The following is a 22,705-nucleotide window of genomic DNA, read 5'->3' on the forward strand; positions in this document are numbered from 1 at the left end:
GTAGGAAATATATCAAGAAATATATCAAAGAAATATATCAGAATTCTTTTATATATATTTTAGACGTGTTTTTGTTTTCATTTACTTTGTCCTTCTTGAATCTAGTGGATGTCAATGGATGATATCACAGGCTTCACCCTATAGTATGTGTGTAATTAGTGCAATGGAATATTCTAGCAATAGGCCTGAAGAAAATGCTGAAACACATGTTGTGTTGAAATACTATTTATAGCAATGTTTTGTGTTTTGGGGTTTTTTTATCTAAAGCAAAACTTTTATACATCTTTTGATCAAATTTCAAATGAATATGGAAAGTTAACTCGGCAAATAAATTAACCCTACTCTTTGTACATGTCTGATATCACTAAGCACTCAGACTTAAAGCTTTAAAATTTTAAAGGAATATGACCCTTGATCAAAGAAATTAAATCTGAGTAAATTATATATAATGCATTCAGTTATTTTAGAAATGATAAATTCCTTTAAAATTTACTTGTACCTTTCAGAAAATACGAAATTATATAGTATAATCTGAAGCAATATTTAAAATAGAAAATCTTTGGAGGAAAAAAATCCCAAGTAAATGCTGAGTATTTGAAATATATACAATGGTTTTTGTGCTTGTTTTATATATGTCTTTTAAAGTATTTTAGTAAAATACACTGTCAGTGTATTGTAAAAGAGGTTGCATGTTGTAACTTTTCTTTCAAACTGTAAGAAGTTAACTGAATTAACGACATATTTAAATCTTAGTCTTGTTTGTTGACTATAACCAACTTTATACACAGTCACTGTGTTCTAACACAGCACCAAAAGTATGCATGATACTGAGTGGGGTAAAAATACGCTTGCCATTGATACAGAACTGCGTTTCTCTCTGTAATACCATTTCCCATTCTAAGCTCTTCTTTTCCTTTCCTTATATGGTGGGTTATGGACTTTGTTTCCAATACAGACTTTTTAAAACATTTCAGTTTCTCATTAACATTTTTAACATTCATTTAGCTATTTTGAAATACTACATATGGAAATTATATGTTTAGATATTTGATATATGTTTCATGAATTTGTAATATTTTATCAGTCCTCATATTTATTACACTCTCTTGCAATATAGCATTAATAACAATAAGTAATTAAACAGATTGTTTTGTATTGAAAATAAAAAGGAACTAGAGTTAGTATGTTTCTTCAGTTTTGTGTTTTCCCTACACATTTTTGTCCTGTTTGCTTGTGCTATTTTTCACTTTTAATAAATTCTTCACCTGCAGGATGTTAGATGTAATACAGTTAATACATTTCTTAACTAACAAGCATTTCTTTCTGTCCTATATTATGATATCTTTACGATATCTCATTTTGGCTAACTGCAAAAGATATCAAAAATCAAAACATTTTAAACTTCATGTTTCTTTTGGTTGTTTGCTGTGAAACTGACTCTGACCACTATATATGCAGTAGGAGAGGTAAATAACCTTTTATTAAAAATGTATCAGTTTTATCAGTTAGCATAAAAATTATTACTAAATTCAAAATCAATGATTGTCATGAACAAAAAGACTTAGTCCTTCCATAAATTAGATTACCATAAATTTTTCTCTGTTGAAACTTGTTTTCTTCTCTTTCTCTTTTCTAAAATTTGGATTCAAACAAAGATTTTTATTCAGGTAATGCTACTTGACAGTTTATAAAACAATTATAAGCTTAGATTTCTCCACAGTATTTTTTTCTCAACTTAATTTTTAACTTCTGCTTAGGGTTATCTGAGCCTTCAGATTTTAAGATTGATATCAAGACAGTCTGCTTGTCTAATGACTATGAACTTATTAATATGAAAAAGATAAAAATGAAAGTTTTTGTAAAGATTCTTACCAAAACAAATCTTTTCAAGTAATAGAATTTGAGCTAAAAAAGTCACTTTAATCCATTTCATCACCTTAATCACCTGGCATCACATGACTAAAAATACCGGCACGCCAGAAAAAAGTACTGCCTGGTGTTGATATACTTCACAATATTGATAGCATCTTATGACATGGATAAACGCAAGAAAAATTAGAACAGAATTTCTATCCTTTATATTGTTCCCACTTTAAAAAATAATAAAAATTATAATTCCTATTGTCACTGGTAGGCAAGGCCATTTCCTTCAAGACATGGGTGCCTGTGACAAATTACAGAAGAAGCTGTTCCTCTTTAGCCTCATCTTTCTGTGTGCTACCTGCTTTTAAAAGTGTGAATGCACAAATGGGACATTCAAGAAGGGAAAAAACTTGTCTCAGACATCTGTGCAACAAGGGACGTCACATCAGCTGTCATAGCAATTATGTATAAACTACTAGATTTTTAATTGCCTCTTTGACATTATGAGCACCAAACTTTTTATTCCCTATTCAGGACATGGTGCTAATGAAATGAATTTGGTTCTATTTTATTTATATATACTTTAAAAGTAGATAATATGGTAGAGCTTAAAGGCTAATAAATGAGTTATGATGCCATTTAAATCGGCCAGGAGAGTTGACTCTTCTTCCTTGGTTAGATAGCATTGATAATTCTTTTGCTGGACTCTGTGCTTGATGGACACGTCTTAGTTTTCTTCCCATTTTCTGATAAGCGTTTAGTTATCCTAATTCTCTTCTTTAAAAAAAAAAAAAGATTTGTTTTTAAATATTCAGCACTAGCAACTTGCTCAGTTGTTTTGGTTCTCTTTTTTAGTAGTGGCTTTTTGTTAGTTTGTTGGAGCCACAAAAAAAAGAGAGAGAGAAAGGGAAAAAATGTGCTAAAGCCAAAGGAAAATGAAGGAAAGGAAAATTTAAAATATTTGAACAGCTAAAGTAATAACTTTTGCTGTAGAGCACCTAATACTTGGAAATCTAGAAAAATATGGATTGATATGAACAGATGCAAGCTTGATTTGGACTATAGTAGTAGCTAATCTGATTTACTCTTCCCTTTTTTATCAAATAACACTTCCTCCTTATTTTTAGGTATCATTGAATTATACTCCTGAAATTTTTCTGTGTTTTCAGTTATAAAATATTAGAATTAGAGCAGTTAATACTAAATTAGAAATTCACTGTGTATGTGATTAAAGCAAAATTCATATACAAACTGCACACTGTGGTCACAAGAGTCAGCTTTCACAGAGCTACTAGGCTGGGCCTTTGTACACACAGACAGTAGACATCCCTTTGTTTTGCCCCTCCTTCTCTTCTTCAGCAGTCATTCAATGACAAGCGTAAAAAGAACCTCTTTTCCCGAAAATTCCCCTTCTACAAGAACAAGGACCAGAGTGAGCAGGAAACAAGTGATGCTGACCGTAAGTATGTGGATCCAGTGGTCAACTGAAGATAAATGTAGAGGGACCTACTGCCCTGCAGTTGGTTGTTACCATGGAGACAGTTTCAAGAGCTGCAACAGGTTACTATTTGTCTTAACTAGGGACAATTTAACAGGCATAAATTAATTTGCATACCAATCTTAACTTTTTCTAGCACCTTAGGAATTCTTAATTTAAAGTAAATGGTATTTTTAAGCTATGTTTAAAATAGAATTTTTTTATGTAAAGGTTCTTATAAGAAACACTTATACTCTCAAAAAAATATTTTAGAGGAAAAACATGGGTACCTGAGAAGCTACTTATTGATTTCTAGGTATAGCATTGCCAATCTTTGATAATAGATTATCTCAAATCATTCCGTTTTATCCCATTTCTTCAGTATATGTAGACAATCTGAATTTTACTTTTAAAATAGCAAGAAATAGTCAAAATTTTTGCTTCTCTACTCTAATCAGCTTCTCATATAAAACTTTCATTCTTTTATTAGATTATATCTAGCTGCTAGCTTATTTTAAACTTTCAGAAATACACAAAAATGCTCTGTAAGATACGTGCACCTGTAATGGTCTTGGAACTGTCTCTTACTGTAGCACCAATTTTATGCATTACTGACAACTATTTTCTTTGATTATCTTTTTATTGCTTGCTCTCTGGGAACTACTCTCTACAGGAGATCCCTGACGACATGGGATCAAAAGGCCTGAGTAAGTGATTAAAATACTCCCAAGTTATTTTTTAACCTCCATCTACAGACCTACCTTTTTCAGATACATTTTGAGATTCATGGTAGCGCCCTTCTGGCATGAGGAGGTGTATGATTTAGATTGCTTTTAGATTCTTCATGTTAATAATATGCTTGGGATTTTTATTTCTGTAATACACACCTTTTATTTTTCTCCATTTTTCACATGTCATTTGAAAAACTGCTCATAATTATATTTTCCTTTTTGTAATTTTTATGGCAATTACTTTCTCTAGGAATTTTTTAAATATGAAGAAAGACTTTTAATGTTTTTTAAAATACTGCTATCTGCCCTCATTATTAGAAGGTAGAATATAATCTTCCTTACAGTTTTATGTCCCCCCCTTTTTTTTGTTAAAACAAGTTAAAATTGCTTTGAGCCTGTGTTAGAAAAGCATTGCTATAAGGTGAAACTATAAAACACAATAGGCCTTAAATATTAAAGAAGAATTGTAGAACTCAAGTTCAAGTAGCAGTCTATGTAGTAGGTAAATTGTATATCTTTTTTTAAGGAAGTTGTAAGTTATGAAAAGAATTATAAGAAATATTATCCTTTGTTTTTTCTTTAACCAAGGTGTTGTCTCTGTTTGGGGGGAGTTTTTTTGTGTGTGTTGTTCCTGTTTAATTTTCTAGCTAGTACTTAATCTTCATATAAAGCTTGGTACAGAGTCTGATAATGTAGGGGAGTCATTTAATAAATGTTGGAATGAGTGAATGAAACAAGAAGTCATTTTAGCAAACAAAATTTTAAATGTGAATGTTTACAAATTGATTAAATGTGAAATTTTACCAAATATTACTAAGTTCTTTCAGGTGACAATGACTCATAGAAGTAATCTTTTAGGCTAAAGTTTTTTTCTAAGTAGTTGTTTCCGTTTGCATTATTAAGCATCTTGAAAACTTATTTCTTCACAATTCATTGACCATTAAGGATATAGCCAATATCTTTTAACTTTCTAAGTTTACCTTAATAAACATTAAATTTCACAGATTTTTTTTTCCTGATTAATGCTAACTTGACTTTTAACCTTAACTATAGGTACTTGACTTTTATTTCAACTTTAACAATTAAAGGTTTATATTAGATTGAAAGCAGTATGCTTTATATGTAATTATTTCTATTACACACACTTTATTATTTATGCATTTGCCTTTTTAGGATCTGGCAAGAGCCACAAATTTACTATCACTAGTTGGCACCCTTTTTTAATCTCTTACCTTTGGGAAAAATTATCAGTGAAATCTTCAGAAACTGGAAAATATTTCCACAGATTCTTAATGCTATAGAATTTATTTTGAGAATGATCATGAGGTGGTGTGGATCATCAAATGAACCCACATATTTTTGTTACCTGTTGAGTCATCAGAGAACTATGGAAAGCTCATGGAAAAAGGAACTAAATGAAGAATTTGGTTCCCGCATTGATATTTTTATAATAGATAACTACACCTTGACCACATCGTATTTTCATCTCTCATTTTAATTGAGGTTTGAGACTTGGGAAGAGAAACAAATGAAAAAATGATAACTGATTACCAATGTCGTTGATTTAATTTTCTGGTCAGTGACTTAAGATCCCTTGAATAGTAGGTTTCTGTGCTTCATCTCACAAGAACTGAAAGAATTTATTCACGTGGTAACTTGATCAGATCAAAAAGATTTTATTTAGAAAAGGTTGACGGAGACAGAAAAATATCAGTAAAATTCTAAACTGGATATGATGGAGGTTATCACATAAAACATTACTAGCAGCTGACAAGATGCTCATTATTATACAGTAGAAAATACTGGGAAGAAGAGTGGGTTAAGGGCATTATTTAAGATCTCAGTTATCTATATTCTAAAGTTCAGGATACAGGGAAAAAACTAAGCAAAATCCTGTGTGATTTTAATGTAAGAAAATAAATGTGACCTCATATTGGTATTCATTAAGCCTTGCTGGAACAGGACTCATGAAGGGACTGAAAACAGAAGGACAAATTATTCCAGATAAACCTGTTGAAGAGATGTGGAATAACACTGAATATCAAGAAAGATGTACACCTGCGTGTAATTTCACACAACCTATGAAAAAGTAGGGTATTTAATTAAAGAGCAGAGAGGGAAACAAAAGTGGTACCCTAGAATACTTTTCATAGACAAGAATTCAATGCTTCTACAAAGACGAGGATCAAATAAATTATTGATTTATCCTGTTGACAGTAGACGAAACAATAATAGAAATTGCCTTTCCAAACCTAATTTTGACTAACAGAACTAATTACAGTATGATGGAAATCTGGGAGGATACAACTAAATTATCATACTTGTAAAAAGCTAGAAATAGAAATCTGTACAGCTTTTATGCTTTTAGAAGGCAATTTTGAAAAAATTCAAGAAGAAAAAAGTGGGTAAGTTTCCTTTAAAAGAGACTAAAAGTAAGTGTAGTTCAGGAGCAGTTATATAAGGTGCTCAGAAATGAAATTATGGTATACAGTTTCAGACAAGGTTTGTACCTGTCTTTTGTATGCAGTTTATTTTTATAGCTTTCCACTTTGTAGAACACCTCAGAAACTTATACAGTTAGGCACATAGGTTTCCTATTACATCTCTTCTTTTTCTATTTTAAAGACTTATTTAAGTAGATTGGTACAGAGCTCTTAAGATGCCAAAACCAGACTTATTTTCATTTGTGTTAAGAATAAGTGTGAGAGTAGTAGTATTTTTTAAGACTGAGGATGTGTCGTATTTAGGGAGAGCAAAGAGAAAACACATGATATAGTCTCAGGAAGAAATGTTTGACTAGAAAGGTGAGACTTGGTCAGAGAGATTTGAAATGGTTGTGATCAGCAAACATATAAACAAAAATTAAAATTTTAAGAATCTGATTATACTATCTATGTCAAAAGGATAATATTCTTGCACATAAATTTCTAACAGATCAATAAGAAACAAACACTCCCTGTTAGAAAACTGGACAAAGGATATAAGAAGAATGCTCAAAAGATAAGCAAATGAAATAAGCATATAAGAAATCTTTAACAGCCCTAATAATCAATAAACAAAATGATATGTTTTACCCATCACCTTAGCAGACTTTTCTTTTAAAGCAGAATCCAGTGATAGAGATGGTTCTGTGGAATGACTACTTTTAACATATTACAACTGGGAGTGTAGATTGGTACAGCCTTATTGGAAAAGCATATCTTCTGATCTACTAATTCTTTTTCAAGGAATTTATCCTAAGGATGTAATCAGAGGTGGAAACAAAGGTTTATATATCAGGATGTTTTGTTTAATATTATTTAGAAAGTACAGCACCCCCAAAATTGAAATAATCCTAAAATGCCTTACAGTTGGGAAGTGGTGAATGAAGTATGACTTACTATATAGTATAATATTTTATAGCCATTGAAAATCATATTAAAACATAATGGCGTGGAAAATGCTCACAATATAAATGAAAAAAGTAAACTATGAAACTGTACATATATTGTCTCAGATTTGTAAATAAACATATCTATTTAGGGCTATTTTTGAATAGTGTTGCTTTGAACATTTTTATACATATCTTTTGGTATGCATATATGCCTTTTATGTTGAGAAAATACCTAGGAAATGAATTGCTAGGTCACAGATATATAATATGTTAGGTATTAGTAGATAGTGCCAAGTAGTTTTCCAAAGTGGTTATACCAGTTTACCCCACCCCCACCCCCAAGTAGTATGTGAGTTCCAGTTGCTACATATCTTTCTCTACGCTTGGCATACCTGTTTTGTTTTTGTTTTTTCATTTTGGTCATTCTGGTGGATGGTAGAGATATCTGTTGTGGCTTTAATTTGCGTTTCCCCGATAATAAGCTTGAACACTTTTTTATACTTATTGGATATTTAAATATCTTCTTTGATGACATGCCTTGAAAAAGATTATTTTTAATTATCAGGAAAAAAGCATTTTAACTTTTTAACAAGCTCCCAAGCAATGATAATGATGCCATTCCAAGGACAATACTTTAAGTAGCAAGAGTTTATTATAGAGGAGTTACTTAAAGGATACTTGAAAGAACTTGAAGAATTTGACTGCTTCATAGCTATTGGTAATCTTAGAGAACTCAAGATGAGTAGGGGAAATTCCCAGAAAAGAGATTGTAGTAACTTCAGTTTTTTGTACATGTATAACATGTCAGACATATTCAATAGTAGAGGAATAATAAAATAAACCCCACAAGTATTCATTTATCCAACTTCTCTAATTGTCAAATCATGATTAATTTTGTTTCTTGCATACTCCCACTTTCCCCTCCACTCACTCAAGTGCAATAACTAACATTTCTTTCTTTTGTATATTAGAGATTGCACAGTGTAATACCAATCCTAGTATAAATTTAAGAATTTTTTTTTTCTATGTGTCATTCCTACTTCTGGGAATGAATTTTAAGGAAATAGGACAAAAGGTGAAAGCCATATAAATGAAGACGTTCATAATAATTTGTTGATGTTTGTGGAAAACAATTTAAAGCAAACTAAAATATATAAGTTAAGTAGTAAGGTAAATCATGATGTAACAGTCCAATAAAACATTATACAACAATTTAAAATGATTGTTTTGACATCTGTGTGATAACATGGGAAGAAATTTTTAAATATAAACTTTAGAAAACCACCATTTTATATGTGCTATCATACATTATTCAGTCTTGTAATTTTTAATGTTCTTCCTTCATTTAAAATATATATAATAATGATTAAGAAAGTTGTATCTTGTCTTTGTAGGTTAGAATAGCAGACTTACTTTTCACTATGACAGTTATTCAAGAACTGTACTACCATTAAGTTCTACCATTCTCTAAACTTTTCAGTAGTGCTACTTGATTTTAGGAGACTGTGGGTGGTATGGTACAGCAGATATCTCTCCTCAAGCTTTTTCCTTATCCGTTAATTTTTTTTTTCCTTTGCCTGACATAAGAAATTTAGATTTACCTCTCTCCCATGGAAAATTTTTTTAGTTTTTATAGATAAAATTACCTTTTTTTATTCAAAGGAGACACGTGTTGAGAGAACGCAAGAGATTACATTTACATGAAAAAAGTGCTGGCTGTTTACTGAACAGTCAAGTTATGAAATGGGGGTCACTTTGAAGAAGGGGCCAGGCAGCAGATGGGTGTGTTTACTTTATCCTTTTTGTTTTGCAAAGTAGCCATTGTCAGTTTTATCAAAGCAGAGTTTCTCAAATAGTTAGTCTACTTGAAAATACAATCCCACCTTCTAGAATTCCGTTCCATTTGACTTTTTTTTTGAGGCATCTGAATCTATGATATCCAAAATGCTTTATCTGTATGATCTCAGACATGAATTTTCATTTCTCTTCAGGAACAAGAAAGAAGCTGAACTAAAAGCAAGATCATTTATTTATTTTTTAAGATATCACTTCACTGAAATGGGCATCTGTTTGCTCACATATAACTTGTCTCCTTTGTTAGTCATTACTGTATCATAACCTAAATTAAATGGTGTCAATGACATTTTCTCTTTGGGGTTTTTATGTCGACAGTTGGACTGATGTAGGATCACTTTGTTATATTCTACTTTGTTATATTCTGTTATAATCTATTCATAATAAGATTTTGTTCATAAACTGTTGAACAGAAAATGAGACATTTTCCTTGATTGCAGATTTTTTTTCCTTGCTAATTCATATTCATTTATTTGAAATAATTAAACTTTTCAAAGAAAATCAGAAATGTTTTTAAAAACTCTTTGGGTATCTGTGGTTTATATCTCGACATTTTGTTAAGTCGCCTTGTGTTTATTTTGATAAGTTGCTTTTTTTAAACTCATGACACTGTGTTTTCTTTATTTTTTCCATTGTCCTGCAATTTCAGAACATGTAACTTCTAATGCCAGTGATAGCGAAAGTAGTTACCGTAAGTGTTTTAAGTTGTTTGTTCTTTTGTTATCTCAAGTAATATATCCTTTGGGTTTTTTTCCCTTAGTGATGTATTCTGAAAACTGAAAATTAGGTGCTTAATATTTTAAAATCAGGGAGAGCCAAGTAAAATTCTTTACTTGATAAATAAAATCACACTCTATGTACAGAAGTTAATTTCCAAAGTTTTCATAAAATACAAAAGTTCATTTTACAAAAATGCTATTCGTGTACACAGTATGTGTATGTGTGTTTGTATCTTTTATAAGAAGTAAATATCTAGTTAAATGAGTAGTAAACTTGTGTTTTGCCATTTTATTTAGTAATTCTGTTTCTAACTAATCATTAAAATATTTTTCAGTAATGCTAAATTATAATTAGCTTTATTTCCTTTTTTATTCTGTGTCACCAATACTGGTGTGGGTCAAGATACTATTTATCGCCAACTTTTGGTGAACATAAGAAATGACTAAGGGAAAATTTTCAACAGTTGCTCAAACAGTAATACGGATTTCCTTTTTGGTTCTTATGTTACTGTCTTGGTATTATATTATTAAGGGACCTATATAAGCGTGTGAACTTTTTAAACATTTGGGCATGGGAGGAGGGGAGAGTACATGAATATTATCAGTTGTAGCACTTTAAAAATTAAAATTGCTTTTCTAACTTTTTTTTTTTTTACTGCTGTCTAATATGAAAGTAATCTTGATTACAGATGAGTATGGCTGCTCAAAAGGTCCATCCTGTTAATATCAGTCTCTAATATTTTTCATGTTGACAGTATATACTTTTAACCCTCATTCATTTGATTGGTTGTTATTTTTCCTGCATAATAGTTATTTAACGATTTTCTTTTTTGGTATGGGAATGTGATTTCTCGTATTTTAGCATTTTATTAACTTACAGTCAGAACTCACCAGAGAGTAGTTGAGTAGCTTTCTAGACTAAAAAGAGGTAATGAAAGTATATACTGTCTGTCTCACCATTTGCATGAATTATTAGGTGTGGAATATTCAAATTGCATGTTTCTGATAACATGTAAAACATGTTTTACATACAGTACTTAAAAAAGCAGCTTGTAAATATATTTTTATGTATTATAAATTTTAAAACAACAAAATACACTTTAAAGCAGGAAAGAATATTTTATGTTGGTATATGAATTTAAAAGATTTACAGCTGCATACATGTAATATAAACCAATGACAAATTTAGTGAAAAGATTGTTATAGAATCATAATAATCAAGAAGAAAATTTTCAAATACATTCTGCAATATTGATTGATTTCATTGAACCACTTGAATTTAACAGCTCTTCCTTGTTTGTTTTCTACACGTGTGTGTGTGTGTGTGTATGTGTGTGCTAAGAACTCCTGAAATTTTTAACTCTTTTAGTTATTTTCATTGAGTCGAGATATAATTCGTAGACTTTTCTATTTAGGATATTCATAAGCTCTAATCTTTTAAGTTAATCCTAGAGAATTTAACTTCTGAAGTGCTTTTAAGATCAAAGCAAAATATATTTTTTCTCCTTTACTATCTATGTGATTCATTTTGCTGAAAGGAAAGGATTTAATTTTATCTAAAATTTTTTTTAACTCAAAATGTTATTTTTTAAAAATTGAATAAATGAATTATTATAATGATCAATGAATTTTTTTCATCAATGAAATAGTGACACTAGTTTTACCTTTGCATTAAAATCTTTTGGTTAGAAAATAGTTGTAATTATAAAAATGTATGTGCTATGTTAAATGTTATACCTGGTAGGACCAAAAAAAGCAGCATATTAATAACAAAATTACCTAATATGCATATATGTAGAACTGCTCATTAAAGTATTAATTTTTAAAGAACTATTTAATAGCTCTTAGATTCTAAATAAAAAATTAATAGCTTATACTTGACATCCCAAGTGAAGATTTTAATTCGGTCTAATGATAATCTGTAAAGCCCAGAATAACAGAGAGGTAGTCATTAACTAGGACATTTATATTTTGTTTTTACACATACCAAACTTTATAATTTATCACTTTTTTTCCTAAATCTTGCCATAATTAATTTATAAAGTACCCTTTATTTTACATCTTTGCTACTTTTCTCGAGAAAGTTCTAGTAATTTATATGTTATATTAAAGAATTAAATTAGTATAGTTTTCTTTATAGATTTTCTCATCTGTATTTTAACTTTCTAATAGGTGGTCAAGAAGAATATGTCTTATCTTATGAGCCAGTGAATCAACAAGAAGGTTTGTGAAGCCTGTTGATGTTTTACAATCTTACCGAAAAACGTAATTTGGAAAATAGGTCTAACTCAACTCATACCTTAAAAAAAGTTTTATTAGAATTTTAGCCTTTTTTCTTACTATACATGTATATATATATAGAAATTTACTGTATGTATTTTATGAAACATGGTTTAGCCCATAGATTATTAAAATCTAATCATTTTATATTGGCTATTTTATATTGGTGTTTTATTTCCTAAGCAGCTTCTTTCCAGTGTTCATAATAGTATCACTATCCTTGTTCAAAATCTTGCAATTATCTTTGATCTTTCTGTTCCTCATCTCCCTTATCTAGTCAGTTTCTAGGCCCTATTTATTCTTATCATATCTTTCTTATTTATAACCTCCTTTCATCCCTCCTACCACAATGTTAAGTCTGATTTTCACTACCAATCTCCCTGCTTCCAACATGGTCCCTTACAGTCCAGCATATACACTTATATTAGATCATCTTTCTCGATGACTACTCTGATTATACCCAGTTTCTTTTTTGCCCTTCTTTGATCTGCTTCCCTACAGTTTCTACTTGAAAAGGGATCAGTAAAACACTGTACTGTGTTTTCTCATTTGTAGTGAGATGATGTTAGCAATGCATAGAAACATTATCTGCTAAAATGCTGAATTTAACTTGGTTGAATTATCTAAGTGTATGACTTCCAACAGGAGATTGACTGAAGTGTAAGATTTTAATAAAGGTTTGTAAACTATCAAGTTAGGCATCATTGGTGGAGAAAGAATGAAAAAGAAATTCTTCATAACAGTTAAGGATACTTTTGTTTTCTAGTGAAGTAAAATACACAGATGTTTGTTGAGTGTTTATTTCTTTTAACATGCAGTATATTTTTATAGTTAATTATACTCGACCAGTGATCATATTGGGACCTATGAAAGACAGGATAAATGATGACTTGATCTCAGAATTTCCTGACAAATTTGGATCATGTGTTCCTCGTGAGTAACCCACATAAAAATTCTTAATTATTGTTCTTAACATTTTGTCACTGTGTGTGGTCAGAGTAAACAGTACCATTTTTTAATGGTTTATACTTATTTTATCAGTTATTCATCCTCCATATTATTGTCACTTTTCAAATTTAAATCAATCTCTTTTGTAGTGAACTTTACAAAACGATTCTTTAAGTAGAAAATGGCTTTGTTGTGCCTTTAAATATTAAATACTTCCTCAAGTTTTTTTCTATTAAAGATACAACTAGACCAAAACGAGATTATGAGGTAGATGGAAGGGATTATCATTTTGTGACTTCAAGAGAGCAAATGGAAAAAGATATCCAGGAACATAAATTCATTGAAGCTGGGCAGTATAACAACCATCTGTATGGAACAAGTGTTCAGTCTGTGCGAGAAGTAGCAGAAAAGGTAAGCATCAAAGTGATCCCAGAATAAAGTTTCTAATCAGATATGCTTTTTTTTTTTCAGATATGCCTTTGACAGTATGAAAGAATGATGGATAGAAACTTTTAATTCATGTTTTTGAAAAAATATAGATACATGTTGCAGCATTGATTACTTTAAGCAATGTTATGAATTTATTCAACTACATATTTACTTTTAGGTGACTTAGAAAAATATATATAAGATAAAGTAGAATAAGAAGATCAACAAAGAAGATAAGAATAGAAATGATAACATGAATCTCTGCAGGAGGGGAGATTATTATTTTGGGGTCCTGTACATTTGCTAGAGATAGACCTTGTGTTTAGCCCTAGCTTTCCAACAAGTAGCATAATTAAGAAGCTAAGATCATCAATAAAAATGAACCAGATGTTCAAGATAAGTGTAAGTTGCTCCTGGTACTGACACTAGGCAAAAATTTCTCCTGAATGGTCATTTAATAAAAGACAGTGTGGAAAAATACTCAGTAACATTGTAACAGCAACAGATTTTTTGAAAGCAATCTGATGATATATTGACACGGGGTTAAGGCAGTTTTATGGTAAAGCCAAAACTGTGTACTCCAGATGTGCTGCTATACTTAAATCAGTCTTTGGGCCTAGAAAATAAACATCAACAAATTATTTTATACTTTCAAAACTATAGTAGTTTAAGACTTAGTCATGAAATACCTACAAAGCATAAAGCAGTAATTCAACATCTCAGTTTTCCATCTTTAAGTGCTCCTTTTTTTAATAAGAGGTTTGGTTAATTGTGATTAGTTATAAAAATCGAAAAAATGGACATGTTCAGTGATGGCAAGAATTTGGGAAAATAGAAAATCTTATTAGATATTGTTAATGGGGGTAAAATTAGTAGAACTTCATTTGAGAACGATTTGGCAATACCAAATAAATGTACATAACCTGTGACTCAGAAATTCTATTTCTTGGTATCTAAGTAGAGATTCACACATAAGGATTATGTATAATGATGTGCATAGTAGCACTTTATAGTAGTGAAGAATTGGACTCAGCAAAGGGGAATGGATAATTAACTGTTATTTACTCATGCAGTAGGATACAGAAGCTAGAGCGAATAAACTAGAATATCCACTAATTAGGTGTATCCACATTAATAAATCTCAAAATTATAATGGTGAACGAATGAAGTTGCAAAGGATATATACAGGATGACACTATTCATATAAACTTTAACATAATGTAGTTCATTAATACATATTTCATGTTTTCATAAACATAAAAACATGCATGGGTATCAAATAAGCTATGAGGATATATGCTACAGCCCAGGGAATAATTATAAATAGAATATAACCTTTAAAAAGTGTGATCACTATGTTGTATACCAGAAACATATAATATTGTACATCAACTATACCTCAATTTAAAAAAAAATATTTACCGGGAAAAAAAATGCATGGGAATGATACACATCTACTTCAGGTGTATATGTAGCCACTATTCAGTGGTTTTCCTTTGGGAGAAAAGGAAGGAAATTGTAGCTTTAGCTTTACTTGTAATATTGTATTTCTTTTAAATTTTTTAAAAATTTAAAAAACACACCTCAGCCTGACAAATAATATCCAAACTTCAGATTATTGATAAATAGAAAAGTAACACCATATCATAGCAAACTATTTCTTCTGCAAACCTTGTGGAGAAGAAAATATCAGGAGGTGCCACAAAGTAGAAATATTCCAAATAACACTGTGATCACAATGCAGTAAAGCTATAAATTATTAGAAAATCAAAAACTGAAAGCCTGGCCAACTGGAAAATTTTTATTATTTATTTATATTAAAATATAGTTGATGTACAATATTGTATATGTTAGAGGTGTCCAATATAGTGATTCACAGTTTTTAAAGGTTGTACTCCATTTATAGTTATTATAAAATATTGGCTATATTCCCCATTTTGTACAGAATATCCTTATAGCTTATTTTATACATAATAGTTTGTACCTCTAAGTCCCCTACCCCTATATTGCCACTCCTCATTTCCTCTCCCCACTGGTAACCACTAGTTTGTTCTCTGTATTTGCGAGTCTGCTTCTTTTTTTTTATATTCACTAGTTTGTTGTGTTTTTAGATTCCACATATAAGTAATGTCATACAGTATTTGTCTTTCTCAGTCTGACTTATTTCACTTAGCATAATACCCTCCAAATCCATCCATGTTGCTGCACATGGCAAAATTTCATTCTTCTTACGTCTGAGTAGTATTCCATTATGTATATATACCACATCTTCTTTATCCATTCATCTGTTGATGGACACTTAGGTTGCTTCCATATCTTGGCAATTGTAAATGATGCTGGTATGAACATTGGGGTGCATGTATCTTTTTGAATTAGTGTTTTTGTTTTTTCAGGTATATCCCAGGAGTGAAATTGTTGGGTCATATGGTAGTTCTATTTTTAGTTTTTTGAGAAACCTCCATACTGTTTTCCACAGTGACTGCACCAATTTACATTCCCACCAGCAGTGTACAAGGGTTCCTTTTTCTCCACATCCTTGCCAACATTTGTTATTTGTGCTCTGATGATAGCCATTCTGACAGGTGTGAGGTGGTATCTCACTGTGGTTTGATTTTCATTTCCCTGATGATTAATGATGTTGAGCACCTTTTCATGTGCCTGCTGACCATCTGCATTTCCTCTTGGGAAAAATGTCTATTCAGTTCTGCCCATTTTTTAAACAGGTTGTTTGTTTATTTGATGCTGAGTTGTATGAGCTGTATATATGTTGTATATTAATCCCTTATCAGTTCTACTATTTGCAAATATCTGCTCCCATTCAGTACGTTGTCTTTTCATTTTGTCAATGATTTCCTTTGCTGTGCAAAAGCTTTTATGTTTAATTAGGTCCTATTTGTTTATTTTTTCTTTTATTTCATTTGTGTTAGGCAACAGAGCCAAAAAAATATTACCGTGATTTATTTCAAAAAGCGTTCTGCCTACATTTTACTTTAGGAGTTTTATACTATCCAGTCTTGCATTTGGGTCTTTAATCCATTTTGAGTTAACTTTTGTATATAGTGTTAGAGAATGTTCTAATTTAATTGTTTTACATGTAGCTGTCCAATGTTCCCAGCAGCACTTACTGAAGAGAGAAGTCTTTTCTCCATTGTTTATTCTTGCCTCCTGTCATAGATTAATTGACCATTAGTGCATGGGTTTATTTCTGGGCTTTCTATCCTATTCCATTGATGTCAGTTTTTGTGCCAGTACCATACTGTTTTGATTACTGTAGCTTTGTAGTATAGTCTGAAGTCAGGGAGCATGATTCCTACACATACATTCTTCTTTCTCAAGATTGTTTTGGCTATTTGGGGTCTTTCGTGTTTCCATAAAAATTTTAAATTTATTTGTTCTAGTTCTGTGAAAAATGCCATTGGTATTTTGATAGGGATTGCATTGAATCGGTAGATTACCTTGGGTAGTATGCTCATTTTAGCAATATGAGTTCTTCCAATCCAAGAACATGATATATCTTTCCATGTATTTGTGTCATCTTCAGTTTCTTTCATCAGTGTTTTATAGTTTTCTGAGTACAGGTCTTTTATCTCCTCAGGTAGGTTTATTCCTACATATTTTATTCTTTTTGATGCAGTGGTAAATGGGATTGTTTCATTAATTTTTCTTTCTGATAGTTTGTTGTTAGTGTGTAGAAATGCAACACATTTCCATATGTTAATTTTGTATCCTGCAACTTTATACCAGATTTATTGATGAGCCCTAGTAGTTTTCTGGTGATGTGTTTAGGAGTCTTTGTATACAGTATCATGTCATCTGCAAACAGTGACAGTTTTACTTCTTCAGTTCCAATTTGGATTCATTTTATTTCTTTTTCTTGTCTGGTTGTTGTAGCTAGGACTTCTATTACTAAATAAAAGTGGCAAGAGTAAATATCCTTGTCTTGTTCCTGATCTTAGAGGAAATGCTTCAGCTTTTCACCTTTGAGTATCATGTTAGCTGTGGGTTTGTTGTAAATGGACTTTATTATCTTGAGGTATGTTCCTTCTGTGCCCAATTTCTGGAGAGTTTTATCATAATGGGTGCTGAATTTTGTCAAAAGCTGTTTCTGCATCTATTGAGATGATAGTATGGTTTTTATTCTTCAGTTTGTTAATGTGGTGTATCATACTGAGTGATTTGTGTATACTGAAAAATCCTTGCATCTGGGATAAATCCCAGTTGATGGTGGTGTATGATCCTTTTAATGTACTGTTGGTTATGGTTTGCTAAATTTCTGTTTAGGATTTTTGCATGTATGTTCATCATTGATAATTCACCTCTAGTTTTCTTTTCTTGTGATATCTTTGTCTGGTTTTGGTATCAGGGTAATGCCAGCCTCATAGAATGAGTTCAGAAGCATTCCTTCCTTTGCAATCTTTTGGAATAGTTTGAGAAGGGTAGGTGTTAACTATTCTCTAAATGTTTGGTAGAATTCACCTGTGAAACCATGTGGTCCTGGGCTTTTGTTTGTTGGACGGTTTTTAATTACTAATACAGTTTAATTACTGGTAATGGGTCTGCTCATATTTTCAATTTCTTGCTGTTTCACTCTTGGGAGAGTGTACCTTTCTAAGAATCTGTTTATTTCGTCTACGTTGTCCATTTTATTGGCATATAGTTGTTTGTAGTAGTCTCTTATGATCCTTTGTATTTCTGTGGTGTCAGTTGTAACTTCTTTTTCATTTCTGATTTTATTGATTTGGACCCCCTCTCTTTTTTTTTTTTTTTGATGAGTCTGGCTATAGGTTTATCAATTTTATTTATCTTTCCAAAGAACCAGCTTTTAGTTTCATTGATCTTTTCTGTTGTTTTCTTCATCTCTATTTCATTTATTTCTGCTCTGATCTTTATGATTTCTTTCCTTCTACTAACTTGGAGGGTTTTTTTTCTTTCTCTAGTTCCTTTAGATGTAAGGTTAGGTTGTTTATTTGAGATTTTTCTTTTTTCCTGAGGTAAGCTTGTATCTCTATAAACTTCCCTCTTAGAACTGCTTTTTGCTGTGTTCCACAGTTTTTGGATTATCATGTTTTTGTTTTCATTTGTCTCTAGGTATTTTTATTTGCTCATTGATTGCTTCAGTGATCCATTGGTGGTTTAGTAGCTTATTATTTAGCCTTCACATATTTGTGTTTTTTGCAGTTTTTTTTCTTGTAGTTGATTTCTAGTCTCATAGCGTTGTGGTCAGAAAAGATGCTTAATATGATTTCAGTTTTCATAAATTTACCAAGGCTTGTTTTGTGTCCTAGCATGTGATCAGTCCTGGAGAATGTTCCATGTGCACTTGAAAAGAATATGTATTCTGCTGCTTTCAGATGTAATGCTCTTTATCAATTAAGTCCATCTGGTCTATTGTGTCATTTAAGGCTAGTGTTTCCTTATTGATTTTCCATCTGGATGATCTGCCCGATGGTGTAAGCGGGATGTTAAAATCCCCTACTATAACTGTGCTACTGTCAATTTCTCCTTTTATGTTCTTAAAATTTGCCTTATATATTTAGGTGTGCCTATGTTGGGTGCATATATATTTACCGTTGTTATGTTTTCTTGGATTTATCCCTTGATCATTATGTAGTGTCCTTTTTTGTCTCTTGTCACAGTCTTTATTTTCAAGTCTATTTTATCTGATAAAAGTATTGCTACTCTGGCTTTTTTTTAATTTCCATTTGCACGGAATACCTTTTTCCATCCCCTCACTTTCAGTCTGTGTGTGTCTTTAGATCTGAAGTGAGTCTCTTGTAGGCAGCATATACACCAGTCTTATTTTTGTATCCTTGATTCCAGCATTTAGTCCATTTACATTTAAGATAATTATCAGTATGTATGTTCTTACTGCCATTTTGTTAATTGCTTTGCAGTTGTTTTTGCATGTCGTTTTTTCCCTTCTTTTGTTCTCTTGTGATTTAATGACTGTCTTTAGTGTTATGTTTGGATTCTTTTTTCTTTTTTGTGTGTATATCTCTTATAGATTTTTGGTTTGTGCTTACCATGAGGCTTTTATATAGCAGTCTGTATGTATACATGATTGTTTTAAGTTGCTGATCTCTTCATTTCAAATGCATTTTAAAGACCCGCCATTTGTACTCTCTTCCCCTCACGATTACTGTTTTTGCTATCATATTTTATATCTGATTGTTTTATATAACCCTTAACTGCTAATTGTGGATGTAGATGATTTTACTACTTTTCTCTTTTAACCTTCCTACTGCCTTTACTGTATATTTGCCTTTACCATTGAGTATTTTCATTTTGGAATTTTGTTTCTTGTTGTGGCCTTTTCTTTTCCACCTAGAGAATTTCCTTTAACATTAGTTGTAGAACTGATTTGGTGGTGCTGAACTCTTTTTTTTAACTTTAATTTATTTATTTATTTATTTATTTTTGGCTGCATTGAGTCTTCATTGCTGGGCTACCTCTAGTTCCGCTTAGTTGCAGAGCAGGGGCTTCTCATTGCGGTGGCGTCTCTTGTTGCGGAGCATGGGCTCTAGGCGGGCAGGCTTCAATAGTTGTGGCGCACGGGCTTATTTGCTCCGCGGCATGTGGGATCTTCCCAGACCATGGATCGAACCCATGTCCCCTGCATTGGCAGGCGGATTCTTAACCACTGCAGGTGGTGCTGAACTCTTAGCTTTTGCTTGTCTGTAAAGCTTTTGATCTCCATCAAATCTAAATTAGAACCTTGCTGGATAGAGTATTCTTGGTTGTAGGTTTTTCCCTTTCATCACTTTAAATATATCATGCCACTTTGTTCTGGGCTGCAGAATTTCTGATGAAAAATCAGAAATTTATGGGTGTTCCCTTGCATGTTATTTGTTGTTTTTCCCTTGCTACTTTTAACATTTTCTATTTATCTTTAATTTTTGTCATTTTAATTACAATGTGTCTTGGTATGTTCCTCTTTGGATTAATTCTGTTTGGGACTCTGCACTACCTGGACTTGGGTGACTGTTCCCTTTCCCAGGTTAGGGAAGTTTTCAGCTGTTATGTCTTCATTTATGTTCTCAGCCCCTTTCTCTCTCTCTTCTTCTGGGACCCATGTAATGCAAATATTGATGTGCTTGATGTTGTCCCAGAGGTCTGTTTAACTGTCCTCATTGCTTTTCATTCTTTTTTCTTTTTTCTCTTCAGTGGCAGTAATTTCCACTACTCTGTCTTCCAGCTCACTAATCCATTCTTCTGTATCACTTAGTCTACTATTGATTCCTTCTAGTGTACTTTTCATTTTAGTTATTGTATTCTTCATCTCTGTTTTGTTGTTCTTTATATTTTCTAACTCTTTGTTAAAAACTTCTAATTTGGAAATACCCAGATGGTCCAGCGGTTAGCACTCCACACCACTGCAGAGGGCACAGGTTCAATCCCTGCTCGAGGAACTAAGATCCCACAAGCCACACAGTGCAGCCAAAAAAAAAAAGCACTTCTACCTGCTCACTCTGTGCATCCATTCTTCTCCCAAGTTCTTTAATCATCTTTACAATCATTACCTTGAATTCTTTCTTGGGTTGATTGCCTATCTCCACTTCACTTAGTTCTTCTTCTGGGGTTTTATCTTGTTCCTTTGTCTGGAACATGTTTCTCTGCCACCTCATTTTATCTAAGTTGCTATTTGTATTTTTATGTATCTGGTAGGTTAGTTACATTTCCCAACCTTGGGCAAGTGGCCTTCTGTAAGAGATGCCCTATGTGTCCCAGCAGCACACTCCCATCTCGTCACCCACGATATATGCTTTAGGTGATCCCCCTATGAAGGGGGGTCATTCTGTTGTGAGAGGCTGACTATGTGGGTAGTGTGGTAGGCTTGGTTGGCCCCTAGTCCGGTTGGTTGCCAGGCCCTGCCTTGTGCAGAGGCTGCTGGCTGTTGGTTAGCATGGCCTGGTCACACAGTGGGTGACTGCAGAACCCCAGGATGCCTCAGGGCTTATGCGAGCTCACTGATGGGCAGAGTTAGGGCCCAAAAGACTCTGGGGCTGTTGTCCACCCACTGTTGGGTGAAGCCAGGTCCTGGGGTTAGTGCTGGACTACTAGCAGGCAAAGCCAGGTCCTGGAGTCTGGCTGCAAGGCCCTGGGATCCAAGAGCTGGTGTCAGATCACTGGTGGTGGAGCGGTTCCTCACACAGTTGGTTACAGTGTCCAGGGAGTCCCAAAGCTTCTGTTGGCCTGCTGTGGGCAGACTGGGTCCGCAGGCTGCAGGATTGTGGTTTTCTTGCACCTGGTATCTGCCCCCTGGTGGGTGAAGCTGGTCTAGAGGCTAGTTCAGGCTTCCTGGAAGGCAGAGCTGGTGCCTGCCCACTGGTAGATGTAGCTGGGTCATGGCCCTCTCTTGGGCAGGGGCATGTCTAGAGGTGACTGTGGGTTCAGGAAGTCTTTAGGCAGCCTGTCTGCTGATGGGTGGAGATGTATTCCCACCCAGTTAGTTGTTTGGCATGAGGCATCACAGCACTGGCACCTACAGGCTGTTGGGTGGGGCCAAGTCTTGGCACTAATGAGCTAGAAGGAGGATCCCACTATGATGACCACCCACACCTGTGTCCATGTGGTAGAAAACTCCCACTGTGAGTTGCCACCAGTGTCTGTGTCCCCAAGGTGAGTGGCAGCCACCCCACCTCTCCAGGAGATTCTCCAAGACCAGCAGGTAGGTCAGCCCAGGCTCCCATCAGATTACTGCTTTTTCCCTGGGTGCTGGTGCATGTGAGATTTTGTGTGCACCCTTTAATAGTGAAGTCTCTATTTCCCCCAGTCCTTTGGGACTCACAAAATTGATCTCCACTGGCCTTCAGAACCGAATGCTGTGGAGACTTGTCTTCCTGGTGCAGGGTCCCCAGGCTGGGGAGCCCAACATGGGGCTCAGAACTCTCATTCCTGTGGAAGAACCTCTGTAATATAATTATTTTCCAGTTTATGGGTCACCCATCCAGGGGTATGCAACTTGATTATATCACAACTACACCCCTCCTACCTGTCTTGTTGTCATTCCTTCTCTATGTGTTTAGTTGTA

At 33.0% G+C, this 22,705-nt stretch overlaps 1 protein-coding gene across 15 annotated transcripts in view; it reads left to right on the forward strand.

Annotated features, from left to right (window-relative positions):
- Positions 1 to 22,705, forward strand: part of DLG1 (discs large MAGUK scaffold protein 1) — a 288,004-nt gene that overhangs the window by 242,905 nt on the left and 22,394 nt on the right. For 10 of the 15 annotated variants that reach the window (XM_082458548.1, XM_082458550.1, XM_082458538.1 and 7 more), the window contains 5 exons: positions 3,223 to 3,322; positions 9,948 to 9,989; positions 12,190 to 12,240; positions 13,129 to 13,230; positions 13,484 to 13,656. In XM_082458548.1, coding sequence (XP_082314674.1) covers positions 3,223 to 3,322; positions 9,948 to 9,989; positions 12,190 to 12,240; positions 13,129 to 13,230; positions 13,484 to 13,656 — 468 coding nt within the window. Of the gene's footprint in view, positions 1 to 3,222; positions 3,323 to 4,013; positions 4,048 to 9,947; positions 9,990 to 12,189; positions 12,241 to 13,128; positions 13,231 to 13,483; positions 13,657 to 22,705 lie in introns of all 15 variants that reach the window. The other 5 variants (XM_082458540.1, XM_082458551.1, XM_082458542.1 and 2 more) reach the window with 2 other exon arrangements.

Source organism: Balaenoptera physalus (assembly GCF_965194825.1).
Source record: "Balaenoptera physalus genome assembly, chromosome: 4".
NCBI lineage: Eukaryota > Metazoa > Chordata > Mammalia > Artiodactyla > Balaenopteridae > Balaenoptera > Balaenoptera physalus.